Below are 25,525 nucleotides of genomic sequence, written 5' to 3'. Positions count from 1 at the left end.
TTAAATGGACAGAGAGCAGATATGACTGCTTGGGGCTGGGAGAATGGCAGCAATTGACTACAAAGGTACATAAGGGAATTCTGGGGTTTGACAGAATGTTCTATAGTTTGATCGTGGTGGTTGTTACATGGCTATCTATATCTCTCAAAACTCACCAAACTGTACTGTTAAAATAGGTACATATTATTGTATATAAATTATTTCTCAATAAAGGTGATTTTTAAAGCAGAATAACAATGGCATAATTATATGATGAAATTGAATTCTAACGTAGCACTTATCTTTTAAGGCTTTAAAGTCAGAAGGTCTTGAAGTCAACATTCACTAACCCTGTGATCTTATAGCAAGTGACTTCAACTTTCTTAACTTATTCCTTATCTTAAAAATATCGATACTGCCTCACAGGATGGTTACTACTAAAAGTACTTCAAATTCTATGTAAAATTATTTTTCAACCCATTTTTATGCATTGAAAATAATTTTTTACTTAATTTTCATATAATTTCAGATTTATAAAATAATCACATTCTCCATATAACTTCACTCAGATTCCCCAAGAGTTAACATCATGTATAACCAAGAGATAAAAATAAAGAAATTAACATTGGTCAGTACAATCATTGAATCTTACTCACATTTTTATCAATTATCCTTCGAAAGTCATTCTTCTTGTCCAGGATCCAATTCATTCCAGGATCTCCTGTGACACTTAGTTGCCACATATTCTTAGTTTCCTTTAATCTGGAACTGTCCCTCAATCTTTCTTTGTCTTTCACGCCCTCGACACGTTTGAAGAGTGCTGGTCAGTTATTTTTTAAAATGTTCCTAAATTTAGATTTATCTGATATTTTCTCAAGATTAAACTCAGGTTATTTATTTTGGATAAAAATTCCACAGAAATGTTATCGTGTCCTCTTCACTGTAACACATCAGCAGACACCTGCTGTTGATCATCATCTCACTACTGGTAATGTTAACTTTGATTAGTTGGTTAAGATGATATCTTCCAGGTTTCTTCACTGTGGTTACTATTTTCCCATTTCAATCAATAAGTAACTTGTAGAGAGATACTTTGAGACTACATAAATATCCCATTTCTCATCATATTTTTCACCCAGTAATTTTGGCATCTATTGCTGATTCTTGCCTGAAACATTTATTACCGTGTTGGTTGCCAAGTGATGATTTTCTGTTTTCACCCTTCCTTCTCTATTTGTTAGTTGGAACTCTAGCATGAGGAAGAGCTTTCCACTCTCTCCACTTATTTATTTGTTGCAATTATCTATTTACATCAGTATGCATTCATGGCTTGTTATTTTAGCCTATAGATTTTAATCCATTATAATCATTATTAATTCATTCATTTTTTGCTCAAATTGCCCCAGATTTGACCATTGAAATTCCATTCAAATTGACTCCTGTATATTTTTGACATTTCCCCATCACTTTTAGGCACCTCCTTGTTTTCTGGTACCACAACATATTTATCTTGCACTTTTTTGGTCTCAGTCCTGGAGTCAGACATTTCTCTATGGAACACTGCCTTCTTTCATTAGGCAATAATTTAATACTCTATTAATGAAAATGAAAGCTCATGTTCCACCTCTTTAATCAATCTTAAAATATGAACCTCAAAAACGGAATGAATAATAGATGGTAGTAGAAAGATGAGAAAAGACATGTGGAAGCTTGGGTTTTCATCAAGTGATTGGCTTTAAAATCGAAATTGTTGTTGGCTTTCAGTCTTGCCAGTTGAAACATACCTTGGGATTTTACATACTATCCAACTGATACTGGAGTCAGAAGGTGAGGGTGGGTTGGGAAGAATGTGAAACTGCCATTCAAGATCTTGCTGGTGCTGCACAGAATGCCTCAAACATGGGTCATAAGCAGGACTGTGGAGCTAATATTTGAGTCATCATAAAATTCTGGGCTCAGAGCATGGCAAAGAGGAACTAAGTTTAGAGAGTCAATGAATGAGCCATTTGTTGTCCCAAATGACTTACTAGTTAGGCAATAACAGAAAAAAGCCTGGCTGAGCTCTGGGTGAAGTTCAACAACCTGTCTATGCAGGAATCCAAAAGAGTAACTTCAGTCTCTTCTGCACTGAGAAATGGGATTGAGACCCTAAAAGACATTTTCCATTGGAATTTCTGTGAAAAAGGGAAATTCAGTCACAATTTTAGAGAAATGACTATCATATGGACAATTTCACTTGGTAGGAGTTTTCAAAATGACTCTCCTGAATTTTTAATCAATCTTCAAACATCATATATCTTTTCAACACAAGAGTGAAAATTAATATGATTAGCATGTAACTGGCATAACAATACTTGAAGAGTAGCCCACATCCTGAAGCTACTCAGGTAAAATTCCAGGCTTTTATAAAAATGGAAAAAAATCCTCAGAAAGTGTACACTGCCACATTTTCCCACCCAGGTTGGCATAAATAAAGAGAGAGAGAGAGCGAGGGCAGAGTCCTGACATTTTTTTCAGGGGTACATTGTATCCCTTTCTACATTTCCATATCTTTCCTCTAGTCTAAGTGTTTTTCTTGAACTACTTTAATTTTTTTTTCAAAGTAGAGATGGAAGGAATCTCCTCTATCCCCATCCCAGTCGGGTTGGAGTTAACGGAGCCATGCCAGGGACAAAGAACTCACCAGGCCCCTGAATTGTGCTGATAGCAACTCCTTTTAAGTGGGAAAGCCTAAGAAATCTGTAAGGGGACCAAGAGTGTGCTAATGTGGGTCTTTTCCTGGGTTTTTCTCCACGTAGCATGCCATTTTCTGCTTCATAAAGTAGTCATGTGAGCTGCTGTCCCTCATTCCACCCTAGAAGATGGCCTTGAATAGCCTGGAGAAGTCAGGCAGCAGAGGAGTTCCCTCTCTGGAATGTTGAGCAAGTACATTTTTACCTGATGCTGTAACCCTGGATTCATCCTTGGCTCTGAAATCTTCTCCCACGTGGTCTGCAAATCAACTTATCCTCATCCCACTACGCCTGCTTACTCCACTGCTTCATCTGATGATTGTTTGTAATGGTAACATCTGTTGCTTATCTGCCTTTTAGGAGGTTGTGGAGATGAGTGAGGTAGTATGTGTGAAAGTGAAAGGAAAGCACTTCAGCTCACCCTTTGCCAGGGGTAGAGTGTCACTGAACACATCATTTTCCCAGAATGCCTCCTGATTTAATAATAGAAGGTGACCTTTTACATATAGGAATACATAATTACCAAAGAATGAAGAGACTTAGTGGAAACACGATTGAAGATGCAAATAATCAAAATTTAGGACTCAAATTTCCAGATTTTACAAGGGCTATATTTAAAACACTGCTATCTCCCTACTCCATGGAACGCATAAGAAATGTGTATTAACACATGTAAGATCCAGCTTCCTAGTTACACCAAATTGCGGCTTTCTAGACTCTAAAGCACAAGGCAGAGTAATTCTTCTCATGGTGGAATGCATTTAATTAAGAGTAAGGCTATGGTCAAACCATTTGAAAATAACTTTATTGAATTTACGTTCATATCACAGCCTATTTCTAAGCATGATTAAATTTTTTAAAATAATATGCATATTTTCTGGTTTAAAAAGTAATATAGAATCTATGTAAACCTTGAAAATGTAGAAAAAATGTAATGTAAAAAATGTGAAGTGTAACACAATAAAAATAAAAATCACTGTTAAAGACAACCACTATTATAATTTTGATTAGTAAATCCCCTCCAATTTTTTTCTTTCTGTTTTTTGAGGTGTAATTGACACATGCCATTGTGTAAGCTTAAAGTGTATAGCATGTTGATTTGACACATTTATATATTGCAATATGATCGCCACCCAAAACTTTTCTGTCCATGTATTACAATTATACTTTTATATATTTTACAATTACATTGTATTATACAATTACATTTATTACATATAGTTATATAGATTTATATAACATACATGTGTTATATATCAATGTATTATAGAATATTATATATTAGTATCTATTATTATACACTATTAATATTATATAGCAATAATTATTATTATTTTATTTAAAAATCAGATGGCTCCTACTTTGAAAAAAACTCCTTCTTACATTTATTATGAAACTTTTCCTGTGAACTTATACAACCTGAGTTTTAATGACTGTGAAGTATCCTATTGGATGATTGTACCATAATTTATGTAAACATTTTACAATACTTAGGTAAATAACATATTGTTGGGACATGGATTCTTTTTTTTATATTATTAACAGTGGTCAAATTAGTGTTCATATATTTGAATCTTTATACATATCCGTAATTTTTCCCATAGAATACAAATAGGCGAAATATGTACGTATTCAAATTTAAAAGTTTTTGTCACATATCTCCATATTGACTGTAGAAAGTTTGCCTCAAGTTACACCCTTCAGGCCCTGTTTCCCTATTTCTTTATTCTAACTATTAGGATTGCATCTGGCTACAGACAACATAAAAATCTGACCACAGTGGTTTTCAAAAGTAAGAGGTCTAATTGTCTCAGGCCACAAAAGGCCAGGAGTCAAGGTCTGCCTGGTACAGGTGCTCAATGATATCATCAGAAAGCCTGTCTTCTTCTGATCAGTTTTGCCAGATTTGGCATTCGGCTTGCATCCCCTGGGTTGAAAGATGGCTGTTGCGCTTACGGGCATGTGTCAGTAATGCTGATTCAGAGAAGGAAGAGCACAAAGCTTTCTCCTCGTGAACCATCATCATTTGTTCAGGAAGGGCCTCCCCAGGGACATCTACCTGCATTCCATCACAGCACACCCCTTGCTACTAGGATAGGTGATTATTTTAGACTTCCTAATTCCTGATTCTATAATAGGAAAAGGCAGGAAGAGGGGTTTTGAATATCGTCGAGTAGTCAGACTCAGGGCTTGCAACATATGGTACGTCTATTTGAAGTTTTTAAAAACATAATGCTAAAATTACCCTCCCCCCTGAACGCTTGAACCAAAATACACATATTTTGATATATGTGTTGTTCATATTTTTTTGCATTTTTTTTACTGGAGTATAGTTGCTTTACAATGTTGTGTTACAGTTGTTTCTACTGTACAGCCAAGTGAATCAGCTATACGTATACACATATCCCCTCTTTTTTGGATTTCCTTCCTGTTTAGGTCATTGCAGAGCACTGAGTAGAGTTCCCTGTGCTATACAGTAGGTTCCCATTAGTTATCTATTTTATACATAGTATCAATAGTGTATATGTGTCAATCCCCATCTCCCAATTGATTCTACCCCCCCCCGCTTCCCCCTTGGTATCCATACCTTTGTTCTCTACATCTGTGTCTCTATTTCTCCTTTGCAAATAAGATCATCTATGCCATTTTTTTTTTAGATTCCACATATATGTATTAGTATATGATATTTGTTTTTCTCTCTCTGACTTACTTCAGTCTGTATGACAGTCTCTCTATATAATATCATCTTTTCATTTAATATTATTTCATATGCATTCTCCTATGCCATTATACTTTTGAAAAATTGACACCAAATGGCTGCCTAATATGATGATTTTATTCTTATCTTCCCCAATTTCCCCTAACTTTTTTGCTATCTTGATTAATTCTGTTTTGAACAGCTCTACGTGTAATTTTTAGTCTGAATCTTGGATTATTAGAGTTCTATGAATGAGGACTTCTATCTACTTTGATGTTGTGGTCTAGTACTTTTTTTAAAATTAAAATTTTTTTAAAATTTATTTTTAAATGAACTTTTTATTCTAGAATATTTTTAGATTTATAGGAAAATTGTAAAGATTGTAAGAAGGTTCCCATAAGCCTTGTACCCATTTTCCCCAGCTGTCAACACCTGACATTAGTAGAGTACATTTGTCACAACTAATGAGTCAACGTTGGTACATTATTATTTACTAATGTCCATACTTTATTCAGATGTCCTTAGATTCTACCTATTGTCCTTTTTCTGTTCCAGGATCCTTAAGGATCTCCTAAGGATCCTCCACACTGTGGCACTTTCTCAGACTTGCCTTGTTTTTCACGGTCTTAACAGTTTTGAGGAATACTGGTCAAGTACTTTGTAAAATATCCCTCAAATTGTACTTTTATGATATTTTCCTCATGACTAGACAGGGGTTATGAATTTGGGAGAGGAAGAACACAGAGGTGGAGTAGTATTTTTATCACCTCATATCAAAGGTACATGCTATCAACATGACTTATCACTAATCATGTTAAGTTTGATCTCTTGGCTGAGGTAGTGTCCTTAAGCCTTCTCCACTGTGGGGTCACTCTTTCCCCCTCTTTCCATACTGTACTCTTTGGAAGGGCGCCACTATGAGTAGCCCACACTTAAGGGGTGGACGTTATTCTCCACCTCCTTGAGAAGGCAGTATCTATATAAACTGTTTGGAAATTCTTCTGCATGTGCAGTTATTTATTCATTCATTTATTTACGCCAGTAAGAAACTCATGGATATTTGTTAAATACTTTGCGTTATAATTCAATACTACATTATATCTTTTCCTGCTCAAATGGTTCCAGCTTTGGCCACTGGGAGCTCTTTCTGTTGGCTCCTGTTTCCCTTTGGCATACTTCCATCTTTGGTTTTGTTGTTGTTGTTGAACACTTCCCTACTTTATAACACTACAAAATGCTTCAGGCTTGTCTTGTGTATTGCCTGCTCCAGGCCTAGAATCAGTCATTTCTCCAAAAAGCCTGGTTCCTTTTTCTGGAGAATAGAATTAGAAACTAGGATCTGGACACTGTGTTTGTTTAGTACTTTACATCTTGTAATCATGAATATATTTTCTCCAATTTTAATCTTGTTCTCATTATTTATATATTCATTATTTATATATTCTAAGCCTATTCTTTGTGTCCTTTTCTTGATAGAAATAAAGCAAGGATGTTTCCAAACATACATTAGGTTTCTTCTAATTTTAATATGAGTAAGGGTGATACATGGATATTTGCTTGCTGACAGAGGCCTTTTCAAACTTCCTGAGGTCCACCTGAAGTTCCCAGCCTCAGCCTTCTGGTCACCCTTTACAAACCCTGTGAACTTGCACAGGAGGAAGGAGAAGGTCCGCTCTCTCATTCTGTATCACCTCAGTAAACCCAGCCATAAGAAGGCACTTCTGTTGTAGTTTCTCTTCCTTCACACCTCCCACTAAATACCCGCAAGATTCTGCCTCTGAAAAATAAATTTTATATAGCAAAGTAGCAATTGAGCAAAATACACCCTGATTTGAAGCTCCATTTTGTACCGTTCCATTTTTAACACCATTTTTGTGAAATGACAAAACAAGAAGAACAGATTTAAGAAACATGAGGAGCCCCATTCATTCTTATGCAGGCATTATAGGTATCATACAGTGACAGAGGCCACTGGCATCAGAGCTAAAATAAGAACAGAGAAGTAGTGTAATGGGGAATCCATCAATCACATTAACAGCAAATTGCATACTAATCATTTATCTATTATTTATCATACAGATAAGTGTATCCTGTCTAGACTGCAGAAGCACTTAAATACAAAGGTGCCAATAATTACAAATAGAGAATAACTTTATTGAATAATAATAGACATTAATTATAAATTAAAATGAATGGAATATAAGGAAAAACACCTTCTAGATTGAGTTTATTGACACAGCCTATTCTATGAAATTGTTCAAGGAATTATGGTTTATGTTAGCTGCTGAATCTGATTTTGGAAATTAGGTGAAAGAAGTACTTGTTCAGATTTTTCAAATAAACATGCTTGCTAGAAAAAGGATCCCAAAAATGAGTAGAATTTTTAATTTACATAAACAGTGGTTTTGGTGTTTCCAGATATTTTTATTTGATTTTCAAATTTTTATTATATCAATTTTATGTCCAATAAAAGAACTAAAGCAAATAGTTTACCTTGGTCAAATTTACCAATCATGACTTGTGTAGTGTTAAACAAGGAAAGATCTCTGTTAAAGACAATCACTATTACAATTTTGGTTAGTAAAAATCACAAAATGTAGTGTAGAATTTAACACATATTTAGATAAATTCAGGAAATAGCCCCAAATCTTCCTAATTTTTTTTCATTCAAAAACTGAGTTTCCCCTTTTTTGCTTAGTTGTTCAGTTAAAAGAGAATTTCATTTGGACAGTGTGACCAATGGCTCACAGTGGGACAGGGCAGGCAGGGAGGAGCCAGGCCTGACAGAAGGGCCCATTCTGTCCAGTGGGAAAGCTGACCTGCATCCTAAGGCTTATAGCCTGGGTTCAAGCTCATGGGCACTTACTCAGAGAAAATTGAGTACGTGGGGGACCCTGGAAATCATTACCTTCATCTAGGGAGTCCTTGGCTCATGTGATAGACGCCAGGGTTGAGAGTGGAGATCCATGACACAACACCAGTGTCTCAATGAATGTGTGGGTCCCAGCCGCAGGAGATCCAGGTGTCCACGGATGGACTTAATTTCAGGAACAAGATTCCAATATCCGGCAGAGCATTTGCCTGGAATAAAACAAGCTCCTCATTTTCTAAGAGTATCCAGATAGGTCATTTAAGAAAGGTCTTGAACTGGATTAAAGCAGAAGCCCAACTTTAGAATCAGAGGCACATAGCAAGAGTGGGTTTGGGTACAAGACCATCTTTTAAGAACATGGCACCAAAGGGAGGTTGTGATTAGGGCATGAATGCAGAAGTCAAAGTTCAGCTGAAGACACTTCATACTAGATCAAATAAAAAGCAAAGGGGTCTTGGTCTCAGCAAATCAGTTGCTGGAACAGAGCACCATGGAAAGCTTCAGGACTGATTTGGTACCTCAGCAGGAACCTTTAGTATGGGGTCAGTTTGATGATGATGGGATTTTAGGTGAAGGCTTCTTTCTGCTGGACCAGAGCAGATTAAATATCGTTGACTCAGGGCTGGAATTGCTCTAGAAAATGGGAAGGCAGGAGGCGCAGCTGTGGGGAACTGGGAATTACAGGAAGCTCAAATCTGGAGACGTGACAACTAAAGGTAACGTGACATCCTGAATGGGATCCTGGGACAAAAAAAGACCATAGCTATCTGAATAATGTATGGACTTTAGTTAATTATAATGTATCAATTGTATATTATTAGTTACAAATGTGTCATAAAATGTACAGTGTTAACAGTAAGAGAAACTGGGTCCAGGGTATCTAGCAATCTTTTGTACTATCTATGACTTTTCTTTAAATCTGAAACAATTCAAAAATAAAAGTTTAGTTTAAAAAAATCAAGCTTCTCATCATCTTCCTCTTCTTTTTTCTCTTTTTCTTGTAAACATTTTTCCTGTTCAATGAGAAAACAGCATTTCTAATTTATTTGATCCGGGTGTTTTTGTTATTATACAACTCAAAATGTCTTCCCAGTAATATGACATTTATACATATATTTTGTGTATTTCATGTACAAAAACTGGCCCATTTGCCTATGTACTACTCTCTGTACTGTATCAAGAACAAACATATACTATGACTTCAAATGTAATAACTCATTTGAAAAAATACTTTTGTTAATTTGGAAAAAGCACATTTTAAGAACAGTATTATTGAAAAACAGAATCAACTTTTGCCAATAAAGATTAGATTAAAACTTGAAATCATTCTAAATTTACTTCCTTACTTCTTTCCTTCACCTCTTGCTTTCCTTTTTCTTTCCTCCTCTGCCTCCTTCTGTTCCTTCTTTTCCTCATTCCCATTTTCTTTTTTTTTTTTTTTTATAAATTTATTTATTTATTTATTTTTGGCTGTGTTGGGTCTTCGTTTCTGTGCGAGGGCTTTCTCTAGTTGTGGCGAGCGGGGGCCACTCTTCATCGTGGTGCGCGGGCCTCTCACTATCGCGGCCTCTCTTGTTGCGGAGCACAGGCTCCAGACGCGCAGGCTCAGTAGTTGTGGCTCACGGGCCCAGTTGCTCCGCGGCATGTGGGATCTTCCCAGACTAGGGCTCGAACCCGTGTCCCCTGCATTGGCAGGCAGAGTCTCAACCACTGCGCCACCAGGAAAGCCCCCCATTTTCTTTATTTTTCATTTTAATAGGTTTGAAGTCCTTACTTAGATAAGTCTTCTTTGGATTCCTCCACATTCTAACATTATTTAGCAACTCCCTGTGGATTAATAACCTGGAATATATATACCATGAAGTATTCTGTTAAAATCTGCAATTATATTTGATAACTATAAACATCTAGTTCAATCCCATCTTTTGATAAAGAACTTGAGGTTTAGGGTTTGGAGAGGTTGCCCAAGATGAGCTATGTAATTCCACAGATTAATAAATAGCAGAACTGGGCCTGAATCCAGTGGTCTACCTCCCAGTCAAATGCACATTTTACTGCACAGTATTGTCTTCACTCTATAAAAATTACTCTGTTTGCAGAGTTACTCTTGAAATTTCCCTTCCTATAAGGAGAAAAACAAGTTTGTGCCAATAACTATTTGCCTGGACTTTATCATCTATTGTTCAGCAGGATGTTGTGAATCCTTTTACAGCCTAACTTTATTATCTCCCTAAAAGTAAATGCTGAGAAAAATTCATGATTCTCTTACTTAGATTAAAATGTCAGCTAGTTAATAATTTATAAAATTAATTTACTACTGTACGGATTTCCCTCTCATCTAAACCTTTTTTACAAGTACATATATGGGCTGAAATTTTAATAGTGTAAAGAGTGGTGTTGTTTTTCAAATTGTCTTTACAGTTATACAGCTGTAAAGGAGATGAAATTTGTTAGCCGTGAAGGTGATGCTGTAAAGATATACAGTTACTTGTTCAAAGAGGCATGCTCATTTGTGTATTCTGGGCTGTTCTCTATTTTGTAGCTATAGTCTATTTGCTGCAATTTTCTCTGAGGGAATTTCTGCTTCTATCACAAATGGTCTGTGTCCCAGAAGAGCTACCCAAGTTAATTTCTAATATTCTTTTTATTCCCTACAAGTCAATGTCCTGCTTCATGAAAGATATGTTTTCATGTCCTGAGGGCAATTCTTTTGCTCAAACTAGCAGCTGCCTCAGGTGGTTTTACCTGATATAGCAACTGCTGTCATTTTACTTGTCTTTCAGTGGTGGTGCATGGACCAATGGAAGAGTATTTAGAGATTTTTAAAAATGGCTCTATAGGTCAGATTATTGGTTTGGCAGGCATGGGTTTCTGGTTTTGTTGACGGGGGATCCTACCCTGCTCTAACACTTGAGTTTGGTTAGGGCTAGGTGACTCTCTGGCGCCACACACTGGCATCCTGATCATAGGCAAATCCCTTTGGACGCTCCATCAATCAGTGCAGCAAGTAATATCCAGAAAAATCAGGGGAAGAGCAAGGTAAACATTTCTGCAAAATCTATCTGATTCCAGAGATTTAGGACTAGCCTAAGTAATTTTCTTTCAAACTTTCTTCCCTTCAAGTATTTAAAGTTAGAGCTAAAGCACAAATTTAGCTTTGAGTTCCCATTTGTACCATATATTTCTTAATTTTCATGTTTTTCTGTTTTAGATTTTCTAATTACAAATAACATAAGCATCATTGAAACAAATCACTTAAAAGGAAGAAAATAGCGAGAATCTCCACCCTATCCCTTAGAGAAAACCACTAATCACACGTAGTATATATCCTTCCAGCTTTTTAACTGTGTTTATGCAAACATGTATGTAAACATACTACCAAATACTACCAAATAGTACATCATAGTGTTTGTGTGTGTGTGTGTGATTTGCACTAGCTTTTTAACTTAACAATACACATTGACCATCTTTCTATATCAATACACAGAGTCATCCCACTCTTTTTAATAGCTGTGTAGTATTCCACTCTCTGTTATATGGAGTTGTCATAATTTATTTAACCAGTCCCTCAGTCACGTACCTTTGGATTGCATTTATGTTTTTGCTGAAGGTAACAGCATTATACATATACCTCTGATTACTTGGGACAATATTTCTGTAGGGTAAATTCCTAGAAGAGAAATTACTAAGATGAAATATTATTTCAGTTTATACTTTTCCACCAAGAATGTATGAAAACCCTTATTTTCTTATGGTCATACCTAATACTTTAAATTTTAATCCTTTTTATTCTTCACCAGTCTAAGTGAAATTTGCTTTCAGAAGTGAGTATCTTTTTTAAAAATGTTTCATGATCATCTGAATTCTTTTATGAATTTTATGTTCATATTTTTTGGGTATTTTACACAGTAGTGTTTTCCTTTATCTCACAGATTTGACAGTTAAATTTCCCTCCTTTGTCATTTGTCTTTTATCTTTGTTTATATAATCATTTCTGTTCATCTTTTTCTTTATGGTTTCTATCATGCTGTTATTTAGCAAGGTATTCATCACATAAAAATTATTTTCTTCTGGGACATTTATTATTTTTGTAATATGTTCTAATAAACTACAAGTCTAGATTTCATTAATCCTTTGTATATTTTTCTTGGCTGTTCTAACTTATTTATTCTTTTCCAAGTGAAATTTAAAAATAATTTTTCAAGGTTCTGAAAATGTTACATTTAGTTTTCAATTGTAGTTGCAATAACTTTATTATAATTTATCACTTTATACTTTTTCCCCGATATGGTTATGTTTATTCTTTATTTTGCTTTTTGTATTTCATTAAAGGCTTACGTCTTTCTTGTTGGATTTATTTCTAAGTATGTTTATTAGTGTTTTTAATGAGTCTTCTCTCCAGTTTCATTTTCTAACTTGGTATTGATTTTTGGTATATTACTCTTGAATTGACTGTTTCCCTGTACTTACTTTCTGTTGCTATTAATACGTCAAATAATTTTCTTGGTCTTGCTCCAAGGGTGTTATATAATTGTTGTTAAGTGATAGTACATTTTCTCCCAATATGTATACTTTATTTCTTTTCCTTATATTCTTTCATTGGTTAGAAGTTCCAGAATATTATTGACTGATAGTGGTATTAGCAGAAAGATTTCTTTAATTTATGACTTCAATGTAATTATTTTTGATATTTAATTACTAAGTATCATATTTGTTCTGGATTTCTGAAAAATACTCCTTATCAAGTTAAGAAAGCTTGTTTCTTTCATAGCTCACTAAGAATTTTAATCAGAAGTAATGTTGAGATTTAGGAGATGAGCTTCTAGCATCTATTAACATTAAATTTACATATTTCCAACACTGGATACATGACATCATACATTTGTCAAACCCATAGAACTGGACAACACAAAAAGTGATCCCTAATGTAACTATGGACTTTTATTAGTAATAATGATCAATTGTAACAAAATACCACACTAATGTAAGATATTAATAATAGGGGAAACTGTGTGTGGCAGGGAGAGAGGGAATATATGAGAACTCTATACTTTCTGCTCCATTTTTCTATAAACCTGAAACTGCTCTAAAAAATAAAATCTATTAATTTAAACAAAATAAAAAGAAAAGAAAAAATACACTAAAAAAGTCATTTAACTCTCCTCAGCCTCAGTCCCATCATCTATAAAATGAGAGGCTTAGACTAGTTGATCTCTAACTTTTCATCCAAAAAGAAGATTCTATCATTCTCACTGCCAATATAAAGATGTCTGGCTGCCAATATATATATTTTTTCTTCCAGTTTTACTGAGATATAACTGGCATACAGCATTGTGTAAGTTTAAGGTGTACAGTATAATTATTTGATTTACATGCATCACGAAATGATTATCACAATAAGTTTAGTGAACATCCATCATCTCATATACATACAAAATTAAAGAATTAGAAAAAAAATTTTTTTCTTCTGAACTTAGGGTTTACTCTTTTCACAACTTTCATATATAACATACAGCAGTGTTAATTATATTTATCATGTTGTACATCACATCCTCAGTGCTTATCCATCTTATTACTGGAAGTTTCTACCTTTTGACCACCTTCATCCAATTTCCCCTCTCCCACCCCCCACCTCTGGTAACCACAAATCTGATCTCTTTTTCTATGAGTGAGTTTGTTTCTTTGTTTTTGAAGTATAATTGACCTACAACACTATGCTAGTTCCTATTACACAACATAGTGATTCAATATTTCTATACATTTCAAACTGATCACCACAGTAAGTCTAGTTATGATATTATATAGTTATTGACTATATTTCCCACACTGTACATTTCACACCTGTGACTAATTTATTTTGTAATTGGAAGTTTGTACCTCTTAATATCTCTCACCTATTTCTTTCCTCCCCCCCACCTCTCTCCCCTCTGGCAACCATCTGTTTGTTCACTGTATCTATAACTCTGTTTCTGTTTTGTTATACTTGTTCATTTGATTTGTTTTTTTCTTTAGATTCCACATATAAGTAACATCATGATTTTTTTTTTCTCTGTTTGACTTACTTCACTTAGTATGAGACTCTCTAGGTCCATCCATGTTGTCACAAATGGCAAGCTTTCATTCTTTTTTATGGCTGAGTAGTATTCCAGATATATATATATCACATCTTCTTTGTCCACTCATCTGTTGATGGTTACTTAGGTTGCTTCCATATCTTGAATACTGTAAATAATGCTGCAATGAACACAGAGGTGCATATATCTTTTGTAATTAGTGTTTTTGGTTGTTTTCAGATAAATACTCAGGAGTGGAATTGCTGGATCATATGGTAGTTCTATTTTTAATTTTTTGAGGAATCTCCATATTGTTTTCCATAGTATATTTTCCATAGTATATATTTTCCAACACTTATGAAGGTAGAAGAAAAGAGTATTTTGAAAAACATAATTCATCAGTTTAAGCAAACTGTAAAAGAACATCATTATGCAATTCTAGAAAATAAATGAAACCATATAATTATTGAATGAATCTGGTGATGAAATTGTAGTTTATGTGAAAGGGATAATGGTGAAATGGAGTGTAAGTAGGTATTGATGAAGCATTCATTTAAAGAAAATAGCTCAAGTTTTTAAAAGATAACTTCAGATGCCTCAGGTGCCGTGAAACTAAATGACATGGTCTAATGATAACTAAAAGATTGTCAATCATGGAAGTTTTATGAAAATTATTATAAAATGATTTGTGGCTTGGGGAATTCGTATCTAAAATTTTCTCATCCTTATAAATCAGACGATGATGTCCACAAAGATGCTGAGATACAGATGTTGTTTCTGCCTCATATGATATATTTCTGTCAGATATATCAGATATGTCTGCGTGGTGGAGCAGGCAGCTGCCTGTGAGGGGTGGTGGGAACTGTAACATACGAGAAAACACAACCCAGAGCACATGGCTCTTCAGTAACAGAAAGGGAATTAAACCTGGGGTGTGAGAGGCACTGACGGGCAGTATCCGCAGCGTGGTGTTATGATTAAAACCCCAAAGTACATGATTTCATATCCCAGCTCTGCCCTTTGCTGGCTGTGTGACTTTTTGGGCAGTTTACCTAATTTTCTCTCTGTCTCCATTTCCTTTTATGTAAGATGCAGATAATAATAGTAACCATTCTCAGTGAGGATAAGAAGAGCTAATATTTGTAAAGTGCTTAGATCAGAGCCTGGCCCACAGTAGGTGTTATATGGGTGTTTATTAAGTAAAAAATACACTTGAACCCTGGTTTCCTTAGCACTAGCCCACTATCCTATGACTCAGCACTTTTTTGAAGCCTGCCAGGAAATCACCCCAAGTATCTCCTGCTATCATCATTTAGCTGCGTGTAACAGAACACCCTACTACATTGCTTTCAACAAATAGGGGGTTATTCTCACATCACAAGAAGCCTGGAAGGAGGCCACTGCTGGCATGGGTTCAGCAGGTTATAGATGTTAGGGCAAAGAGCTCTGGGATCCTCTGATTCTTTTCTTCATGCTCACAAGGTGACTACTGAAGCTCCAGTCATCCTGTACACAGTGAAACAGGAAAAATAAGGATGGGGGTAGGGCTGTAGGGAGGGGTGTACTAATGGAATACTTCTCAGAAGTCCTTTCAGCAGATTTTGACTTTACACAGAATCGTGGCTTGGCCCAGACACATCACTGCACGCTCCAAACGTCCTTTTGGGTCTGTTCTCTTCTTCTGTGTGCAGAGTCCAGCAGGCTTGAGAGGGTTTTTTGGACACCCTGGGTAAGATGTTAACATGGCACTCTTCCAAAGTCCCACCCTGCAGCCTGCTAGCTGACTCCAGCATACAGGTGTGGTGGTGTTGTTCTCGTTGTTGTTGTTTTGGCTGACACAATTTTTAAAAATTTGGGCTACAATGAGTCTACATAGGGCATTTGCTCCAGTTTTTCAAAGATCCAATTTTACACTCTTATCTTACGTCTAGCTTGACTGAATTATATACATGCCTGGTCTCTGAAGGATTTGGATTTAAGACTTCTGAAATATCTTTAAACTATCTGTTGAACATTTATTTAGACTAGAGGCTGAAGGCTGTTGGGAAAAAAGCCCCCCTGGTGGTAGGGGTCTGCCTCTTCTCTACTCCCCTGAGCAAGTAAGTTCTAGTCCCAAACTCCTGCATATGGTCTACTCAGCAAAACAAAAGCTCTGCAATTATCCTGACACCCACTGGGGAGAAGAAATTTAGCAATGATTTACTATTATTCTAGAGCGCATTAGGAGGGCTCTCTCACCAGTCACCCATCCACTGAAGCAGTTTATGAAAACGTTTCCTCCCTGAGAATAATTCTGGTAAGTGGATTACCTTCAATTTGCCACACTTCCAGGGATATTTTGGTGCCATTAAGTGACTGGCACCCCCAGGCCATCTGGCTCTTCTAACACAGCACACTTGTGATGCTTCCAGACAATGCAGACACTGCAAAGGGGGCAGTTTTTGACAAAGGAAATAGTGAGTACAGGTAGAATTTGGATCGCCACTAAGCCATCCACGTGGATTGTTCAAAGCAGGAAGATGACATCCTACATCCCGAAGAGGGACTGGCAAAGTGGGCTTTCACTGAGTCTTGCCCAATGTGCTGGGTCTGGATATGTGCACACCGAGAGCATTCCTGGCAGGACAAGTAGCTTTGGCAAAGTTACTGACAGATCTCAGGAGTGAAGGGGATGTTTCAGATCTGTCTGAGATCTAGCCGGTGCCTCACGCCAAATCTCAGCACTACTTTTTCTAAAGCTTTTCAGTGACTGTCTGTAGAATCCTTGGTGTTTAGAAATCTTATAACTTAGGGTTCTTTATATATTTTTTTTTCTTTTTTTTTTTTTATTAAATTGATGGCACTCGGTCTTAGTTGCAGCTCGCTGGCTCCTTAGTTGCAGCACATGGGCTCCTTTAGTGGTGGCATGCGAACTCTTAGTTGCAGCATGCATGTGGGATCTACCTCCCTGGCCAGGGATCGAACCCGGGCCCCCTGCATTGGGAGTGTGGAGTCGTAACCACTGCGCCACCAGGGAAGTCCCGTTAGAGTTTTCTATAGCAATTCAGTCCATTTTTAAACCTGAAAAAAACTGTTGCGATCAGCAACATGAGCACAACTGCTCGTCGCTGCCGCTCATTTGCCGTGTAAGTAACAACCCTTCCTGGTTAATAGCAAAAAAGTCTGGCTAATGAAATGTATTGGCACTATGTTTCATATCTAAAGCAATTAAGAATATCTGTAGTGAGCATCAATTATTGGGAAATAGAGTGATTTTTGCCCACTTCTTAATCTTCCCAACTGCCCTCTAGGGCAAAAGAGCTCTCCTTGGAACCTCAGTCCATAATAAACACATGTGAACAAATATACACATTAGGTTGTAAAAGGATGGTTTCTTAACTGGTTTTTGAGCTACAAATAATCCCTAAAAAGTGGCTTTCTCAACTAAATATGCAGACATTACAGTGTATTTATAGTGATTAAAAACTGGAAACAAACTAAATATCCAAAAATAAAATTTAAGCAAAATTATGTTCCTATTATGTCATGCTATGCAACAATTAAAAATGATTTTTACAAAGAGTTTTAAATAATAAGGTAACCTACTTATTAAATTTAAAGCAAAAAAAATCTGCTTGATGCAAATTGTTACACGGTATGTCACAACTAAGTATATATTGTAAGAAAGACTGGCAGGTATGTGCTAAAATGTTAACAGTGTTTTCTGTGGGTGGTGAGAGTGGGAGTAATTTTTTTTAATTTCCTATTTTAATATCATAAATATGTTGCTTTTATAATGAAGAAAAATGAGCAACCCAAAGGTATCTTTTCTGCGATACTGAAGGGATTCTTCCCAAGCCCAAACCTCTGAAAGGGACACATCCCATCTTCTACCCTTATGGTGCAGACGACTGTGAAGGGGGAAAAATAATCCTTTCAAATACATTGACACTGTTAGAAAATGCTTATCCAATGTAAACACAGAACCAAAGGAAATGCATAACCATTGAATATTATAAGGATATGCATAAACACAATTCTTCCTCCTGAATTTGTAAGCAAATACCCATGGCTATATGAAGTTGGCTTGTTGGACTACAATGTAAGGGAGACAGAGGGTCCTTGTCATTTCCAAAATTAGTAGGGATTATCATCACCAGTATGTTAGATGCTCTCCCCCTTCAAAAAAAAAGAAAAAGAAAAAGAATGAAGAGTCTGTATCAGTTTTTAGAAGTACTTAAGGAAGAATATCTTGAGCCCATATATAGACTAAGAACTATTAACAATAATCAAAGAAACACTAATGTATAATAACTAGAAGCTAAAACAAGGTCTTAAACTCTTCCCTTGGGAAACATGTTTTCATGAAACTCAACTGGACAAGGCTATTCTCCATCCCCACTCATTGTGGGGCAGTATGAAAAAGCTAAAAAAGTGACATGCAGATATTTCTTCTGTATAGTGTACAATGAAAAACAGTATTCTCTAGCTCAAATATGGAATCATGTAAAACTTATCAGTGATTAATGTATTATAGTTCATAAAAAAGGATAACCTTCCACAGAGTGAAGTTTTAAGTGCAATACTGTATTGCAATACTTACACTAAAAAAAACACAGTCTGTGTGTAGGTTAATATGTTTTTCACAGAGACATGTGAAACATGTCTAAGATTACTAGATATGGTCTAAAAAGCAAAAAGAGCAACCTGGATGTGTTCATAAATAACCATCAAGATGTTCCAAAAATTGTGGACTGACATTCTCACAAAATATTTGAGTCAATGTTTATGCAAATGTTTCATTTTTTTAAAAATATGCCCACAAAACTCATTATCTTATTATGGTTAGCAAATCACGAAATAACAAAAGCAAACCATTAGAATAGGTTCAAAACACTTTTTGAATGCTATAGTTACTTAAAAAGAAATTGAGTACAGAATAAAATTTTAAATGGCTTTATACAAATATTATTATATTTTTCAAGGATGGGATAGGGAGTCTTATTTATGATTTTCTAAATTGTAAGGTAGGAAGGTATATCAAATTTTAAGGATATCACACGAACTCAAAACTTTATTAAGGACTTAGATCTTCAGTAGATCTACTTTTTAATTTTGCAATCTTATTAACCTGTAGCATGGACACACAATTTTTTAAAATGCACCCAACTTTTACATGAAGATAAAACTAGAAATCATCAATAATGAATAGTTTTATGCTGGCAGAATCTTCTTGGCATTATCTTGATTTGGAGGACATTAACTTCTATTGGCATAATTATGAGGCCGATTAGAAAATATCTACTGGGTTTCTTTATTTTGGTTAAGAGATTGGTTGGAAAAATTCAGGAAAACGTTCATGAGTTGCTACTTTACCTCTTAACACTCTGCACTCTGCTTTCCCTGCCCCCTCACTCCACATTCTGTGACTCAGAGACTATTTTCAGAGGACACCTGTTTTAAATGGATTCACAGGAAATACCTATGTTGTCTTTTCATGATCTGACCCTGCATCTGGTTAGCTGAAATGTGATGCGGCCCACAGAATGAAGCAACTTCAGTGTGACAACATTTACTGGAAGGCGGAGGGGATCCAGTTTATATTTATTTTCCTTCCATTAAGCCCTGGTATTGGAGTGTAGGAAAAAATAAATAAGGAAAAGGGCAAAACCAGTTTAACCCTCAAAAGATTAGTATTAAATTACACAAACGGGTTTTACATCCAGACTCAGGATGATCTGCTCCTGAACTGAATGTAATCTTGCAGCAGAAACTTATCTGACACTCCTTTCTTTACAACGTTTTATTTATAAACCCCTGGTCCACAGTTCACAGTCTGCCTTGTTATATATTGATAGGATATTTATAAACCCCCTGTGGAAAGTGCAGGGCAGCCTACCCACTGGAATAGAATAATAAGGGGATTTCATAGTGGTTAACAGTAGTCTACCACTAAAATTCCAGTTGGGTCCAAAATAAAGCAAGTCACTCGGGGGGCCCCGTTTCACGGGTTTGCACCCCCCACGTGCGCGCCTCCACCGGTGCCACTTGGCCAGCAAGTCCCCGAGCTGGACCGTTTGCCCACACTGGGGTCCGCTCCTTCCGGGCGGGTGGCCCGGCCCCCGCGCCCGGCCCCGCGCCCTCTCACCCTGGGCCGCGCTCCCTCTCCGCCCGGCCGCTACCGCTGGCGGCGGTCCCCGGAGCTCGGCGCGCGCTCCCCGAGCCCCGGTCGCCCTCGGAGGCCGCCCACCCGCTCCCGGGGCCCTGAGGGGCTGCCCCGGGCCGGGTCTCCGGGGCCCGCGGAGGCAGGAGCAGAATGACGGAGATGACGAAAAAGCTGACGCTACGCCGCCCACCCGGCAGCCGCCGGTGCCCGCACACACCGCCCCGCCCCGCCCCGCCCGCGAGGTCGCCCGCGCGCTCGCGCTCGCGCGGGTCCCGCGGGACACGTCCCGCCCCAGCCCCCGCCCGCCCGCCCCGCCCGCCCCGCCCGCCCCGCCCGCGGCCAGAGTTCCCACCGCGCCCGCCCGAGCCCTGCGCCGCCAGCCCTCCTGGTCGCCGAGCCCGTCCAGGCCTTTCGCGAACATGGCGCTTGTCCCTTGCCAGGTGCTGCGGGTGGCCATCCTGCTGTCCTACTGCTCTATCCTGTGCAACTACAAGGCCATCGAAATGCCCTCGCACCAGACCTACGGAGGGAGCTGGAAATTCCTGACTTTCATTGATCTGGTAAGGCCGCCCCCTCTCCCCCTCCCCCGTCCTCCCCTCACCCCGAGCCCGTGTGTGTTTGTGGCTGCGCCGGCACCTGCGCGCGTGCTCCAGCATCCACCCTGGTCCTCGCCTCCTCCCCAGTGACTGCGTCTAAAGGCCAGGCTGCCCCCGCAGCAGCACCTTCTGAAGCACCCAACGTTACCTGGTAGCTGGGGCACGAGTGGAGGTGGGGCGCAGCCAGGTGCTGGGCTCTTTGGAGGGGAACACACACCTGCTTCTAAGAGGTGACACGGGAAGATTCTCAACTTAGCAACTGAATCAGACGACCTTGATCATGAGCGGCCTCAGCCCCATTCGCCCCCAAGGTGCTTTCCAGAACACCCACCGTGGGATCAAGTCGCAGCAGCTGAAGGAAACTGGGTATTGTCGAATTACTTGGCGCTTCCTCTGAAAGGACTGCCCTCCTAACAAAGGAGAGAAAGCTCCTCATAAAGAAGAAAAATCGCCCAATAAAGTTGTCTTCTTTGCATCTGTTTTTGCCCATTGTCAGTAATTTACTTCCAACCTTCCCCCCCCACCCCAGAAGCATTAGAAGAGAGAGCTTTTCAAAACGCATTCACAGTGGGACTTTATACTTTCCCCATCTTCCTATGTAAAAGTTCACAATAGTTCGCATAAGCAGTTCCTCTATTGGCACAATGATGGCCTTGGCAGTTGGAGGGTTTTGGTTTTTTTTTTTTTTTTTTTTAAACAGTTTATCCACTTCTGGCACTAAAAGGGCTGGAGAAATATCACATGAGCATAAAACCCAATAAGGACATGGGACGGAACCTAGGAACTTCAGGGTGAAAGACTGGCTCAAACATACACTAAAAGATGGTCAAGTATGGACAGAGAATTAAAACAAAAGCGAGGAGTTCTGAGGACTAGAGAAAATGTAGAACCAATTCCTGGATCGCCAGAACTGCCCGTCCAAGGTTATACACAAGGTTGGCTACACAAGCAAGATTGTAATCTCTAATTGTTGACCCTTCATTTTGATGAAGAGAATTTGACACCTGTTTTAAGATACTTCCAAAGGCTTAGGATGCTTCAAAGATATGCAGTCAGCAGGTTTTTGTATAGCAATACCATTTTAAATTTGTATCATGTTAGATACTTTCAGAGAGGAATTTAAGTCCTTTTCCCCAGCACTTTCCAAACTGGGCACCAAGACTGACCAGGACATAGAGTGTTTCAGGGGTTTCAATTTTCAGTTCCTCAACTTCCAGCTCTTTCTTGAAATTGATCTGTCTCTGAACACGGGTGTTGCCTGCCAGTTCTCCTTTCTTCTGCCCTGTTCATCCAAGGGACGAGCACGTGACAAGGCTCTGTGCTATATTTATCTGTTCCTTTTAGGATTCAGAAGATAGACAGTTGTCACTAGAACTATCTTCATATTTGATTGAAAAACAAAGTCAGACTTATCTTGATAGAAAGTCTTATTGGGTTGATTGGCTCGTCATTGAGGATTGGCTCTACCTTTTATGTTATGTAGCAGACTTCCGGAGACTGAAACCTGCAGCCCTGAAGTTCTGATAAATATGTATCAGAGTGTTAGAAATCATGTCCCCTTTTCAACTGTTCAAACTTACGTTAAAAATATTTAGATGTTATTTTAAAAATATGTGCATAGATTTTCAGAATTCTTTTACTGGCTATGTGAACAAAATTTCTCTTGGATCACTACCTTATCCCATTTCTCCTGATCTCACTTTGAGCTGGTCCATTTGAGTGTTGTCAAGGAACAGCACTGAGCTGAAATACGGATGGAAACCCCACCAGAACCATAGGAACTATGAACAGTTCTCAGAAGCATCTTTGCATTAGATATAGTTTTGGGGGCGCAGGGGAGGGGATTAGCAGGTGAGAGTGGTAGAAATTGAGGGTATTGTTAACCCATGCGAGAAATGACAACTCTCATTGGCATTGCTTACTGTGTGTTATAAAACAAGACTCACAAGAAACAATGTACCTCTCATAACCTTTGAGTGACGTGAAACTGTAGTAGAGCCAATCTGACTCTGCTTAAACTGTCATACACTTTATATTTTAGCATTTGGTGGTTGGACCTGCCTATTTTAAATAATAATCATGACAAATATATTTTTGTCTCTCAGAATTCAGGCCATAAATTCAAATTTGAAACTTTTACTTTGTTTCATATTTAAATTCAGTTTGTATAGGGCCTTCAGCCAATTATTCAAACTTTTTATCTCTGTGGCTTCTGATTAAAATATAATAAATCTTTAATTGAGGGTTCCTGTGAGAAAATATGTCTAGAATATATTCAAAGAAACAGTCATGCAAAGTGTTATTCTTTTTGTTATTAGAGATTTAGAGTCTTTGGAGCTTAAACATTGTACAGCTGTTAAAACAACCAGCCTGTGAGTCCCTACTATTGGCATGAAAAGATTAGGCCACTATAATTTACCCATTTAACTTTTCATTTTTCTGTGTTAAAAAAAACTGAATAAACTTTATTACTTAGTGCTTTGGACATTTTTAATGATTCTAAGCTCATTAGAGCAATTTTGGAAGAGGGTTTAGCCTCTCAAAACTTCAGTGAGAAGGCCCTTGTTCTAGCCAACTTGGATCACAGAGGGTCAGGACATTTATCCTGGTGGCCACAGTCTGATTCCATGATCCGTGGCATCAGTGTACCAGAATGTAGCTCAGGAATCTCAGGCGACACGTATCCAGGAGCATGTGGTTATGTGGCAGGGGCCGTTCCAGCTATATCCATACCTTACTTTGAGTATGAGAGTCATCCCAATAGAATCAGAGCTCATGGTAAAAAGTGAAATGAAAGTTATTGCATAAGTGAATGAATCTGCATCATTTGAAGAAAATTCATCAGCTGTGATACTGGTTAAGAAGATATTTGAACATTAGTAATGTTCAGTAATCTTATACTGTTATCAGTAATCTTATACTCTTATTGTTATTCCCCAAGAGCTTCTTTTCCTAGAATCGAAGAACTGTAAAAGAACTAAAAGTGCTTCAGGAAAGTTCAAGCTAGTAAATGGAAATGGAATACTGTCTCCGCATGATAGGCAGAATAATAGGCCCCCAAAGCATGTCTACATCCTAATCCCTGGAACCTGTGAGTATGTTAGGTTACATGGCAAAGTAATTAAAGTTGCTACTCAACTGACCTTCAAATAGGGAGATTTGCTCAGATTATCCATGTTACCCCAAGGTTTCTTAAAAGTGGAGGGAGGCAGGGGAGAAGAGTCAGTTGGAGGAAGATGTGACGGTGGAAGAAAGTCCCAGAGAGGTGCAACATTGCTGGCTTTGAAGATGGAGGAAGGGGCCAGGAGCCAAGGAATGTGGGAGGTGTCTACAAGCTGGAAAGGGCAAGGAAATAAATTATCCCTAGAGCCTCCAGAAGGAACACAGCTCTGCTGACACCTTGATTTTAGCCCAGTGAGACCCATTTTGGACTTCTGACCTCCAAAACTATAAAATAATAAATTTGTGTTTAAATCACTAAATTTATGCTAATTTGTTGCAGCAGCAATACAAGACTAGTACACTTGGCTCTAAATCCTGTGACCTAGAAAAAAAACCTTAAATGTTGTTGTACTGATGTGGTGACTCAGCTAGTTCTTTATGTGTATTAGATAACTGGTTAATTTTAGTTTTAACCAGAAACTATGCTGAGGAGACATACATGTGACAACAGGCAATATGAGAATCTATAAAAATGGAATAACTTTGGAAAAACTAGGCCTTTTCTTTACTGTGAAGTATTTTAGAAATTATCATTGTGAAACATGCCATGCTGGGAGGAATACTCTTAACTGGAAATAAGCTGGAAAGAAAAAAAAATTAAACTGACTAATGTTCAATTATTTTCTTAACCAGTATCACAGCTGATGGATTTTCTTCAAATGATGCAGATTCATTCACTTATTCACTAATCAAATAATTTCCCAAGTTATATAATAATTGTCCCCCAAAATAATAGAAATGAGGAATCAATCAAACCAACATACATAAATTAAAAGAAAAAAGAAACTGGATGTTGAGGCCTCAAAGTAGTGCTGGAATACATTGGGTGTTAGGAAACATTTGAATAAATGGAACTTTCCAGATGTTCAATGAGTATTCTTTTCTTGTCCCGTTTCCTCCTAAAAACATTCAAAACACTAGGGATTTTTTTTTTTTTTTAAATATATCAACCAGAATTTTATTCAGCTCTACATGGTAGAGTGTCTAACACGTGAATAAGAATCAACTTCTTTGAAAAACATGAACTGGACATTTGTTATAAAAAATTAATATTGATTTTGGATTTAAGACACTGATTTTTAAAGGTTGAAATAGAAATGTGATGATCCCATTTGCTCTAGTTTGTGGTACTCGCCATTTTGATAGTTATCATGTCTTAGGGCTCCATTATGTTCATTATTTCTCCTATACTGACTTTCCATTCATGCACAGGCTGAACACCGGTGAG

At 37.6% G+C, this 25,525-nt stretch overlaps 1 protein-coding gene and 1 long non-coding RNA gene across 2 annotated transcripts in view; one reads left to right on the top strand and one right to left on the bottom strand.

The window, feature by feature from the left end:
• Nucleotides 1-7,004: 7,004 nt before the first annotated feature.
• LOC133102473 (uncharacterized) lies at nt 7,005-15,837 on the bottom strand. Its single transcript, XR_009702962.1, has 4 exons — nt 15,709-15,837; nt 14,344-14,515; nt 8,318-8,490; nt 7,005-7,186 (listed from the first exon to the last, which is right to left on the bottom strand). It is a non-coding gene; the product is annotated as an uncharacterized LOC133102473 (long non-coding RNA).
• A 4,792-nt stretch (nt 15,838-20,629) lies between these two features.
• The window catches only part of AIG1 (androgen induced 1), a 227,168-nt gene continuing 222,272 nt past the window's right edge, over nt 20,630-25,525 (top strand). Inside the window, 3 exon segments of the mRNA XM_061207459.1 lie at nt 20,630-20,721; nt 20,723-20,798; nt 20,800-21,039. Of these exon segments, the coding sequence (XP_061063442.1) occupies nt 20,630-20,721; nt 20,723-20,798; nt 20,800-21,039 (408 nt within the window).

This window comes from Eubalaena glacialis, chromosome 12 (genome assembly GCF_028564815.1).
Source record: "Eubalaena glacialis isolate mEubGla1 chromosome 12, mEubGla1.1.hap2.+ XY, whole genome shotgun sequence".
In the NCBI taxonomy this organism is placed as follows: domain Eukaryota; kingdom Metazoa; phylum Chordata; class Mammalia; order Artiodactyla; family Balaenidae; genus Eubalaena; species Eubalaena glacialis.
Note: the sequence above shows the minus strand (reverse complement) of the source record. Positions and strands in the feature narration are given on the sequence as shown.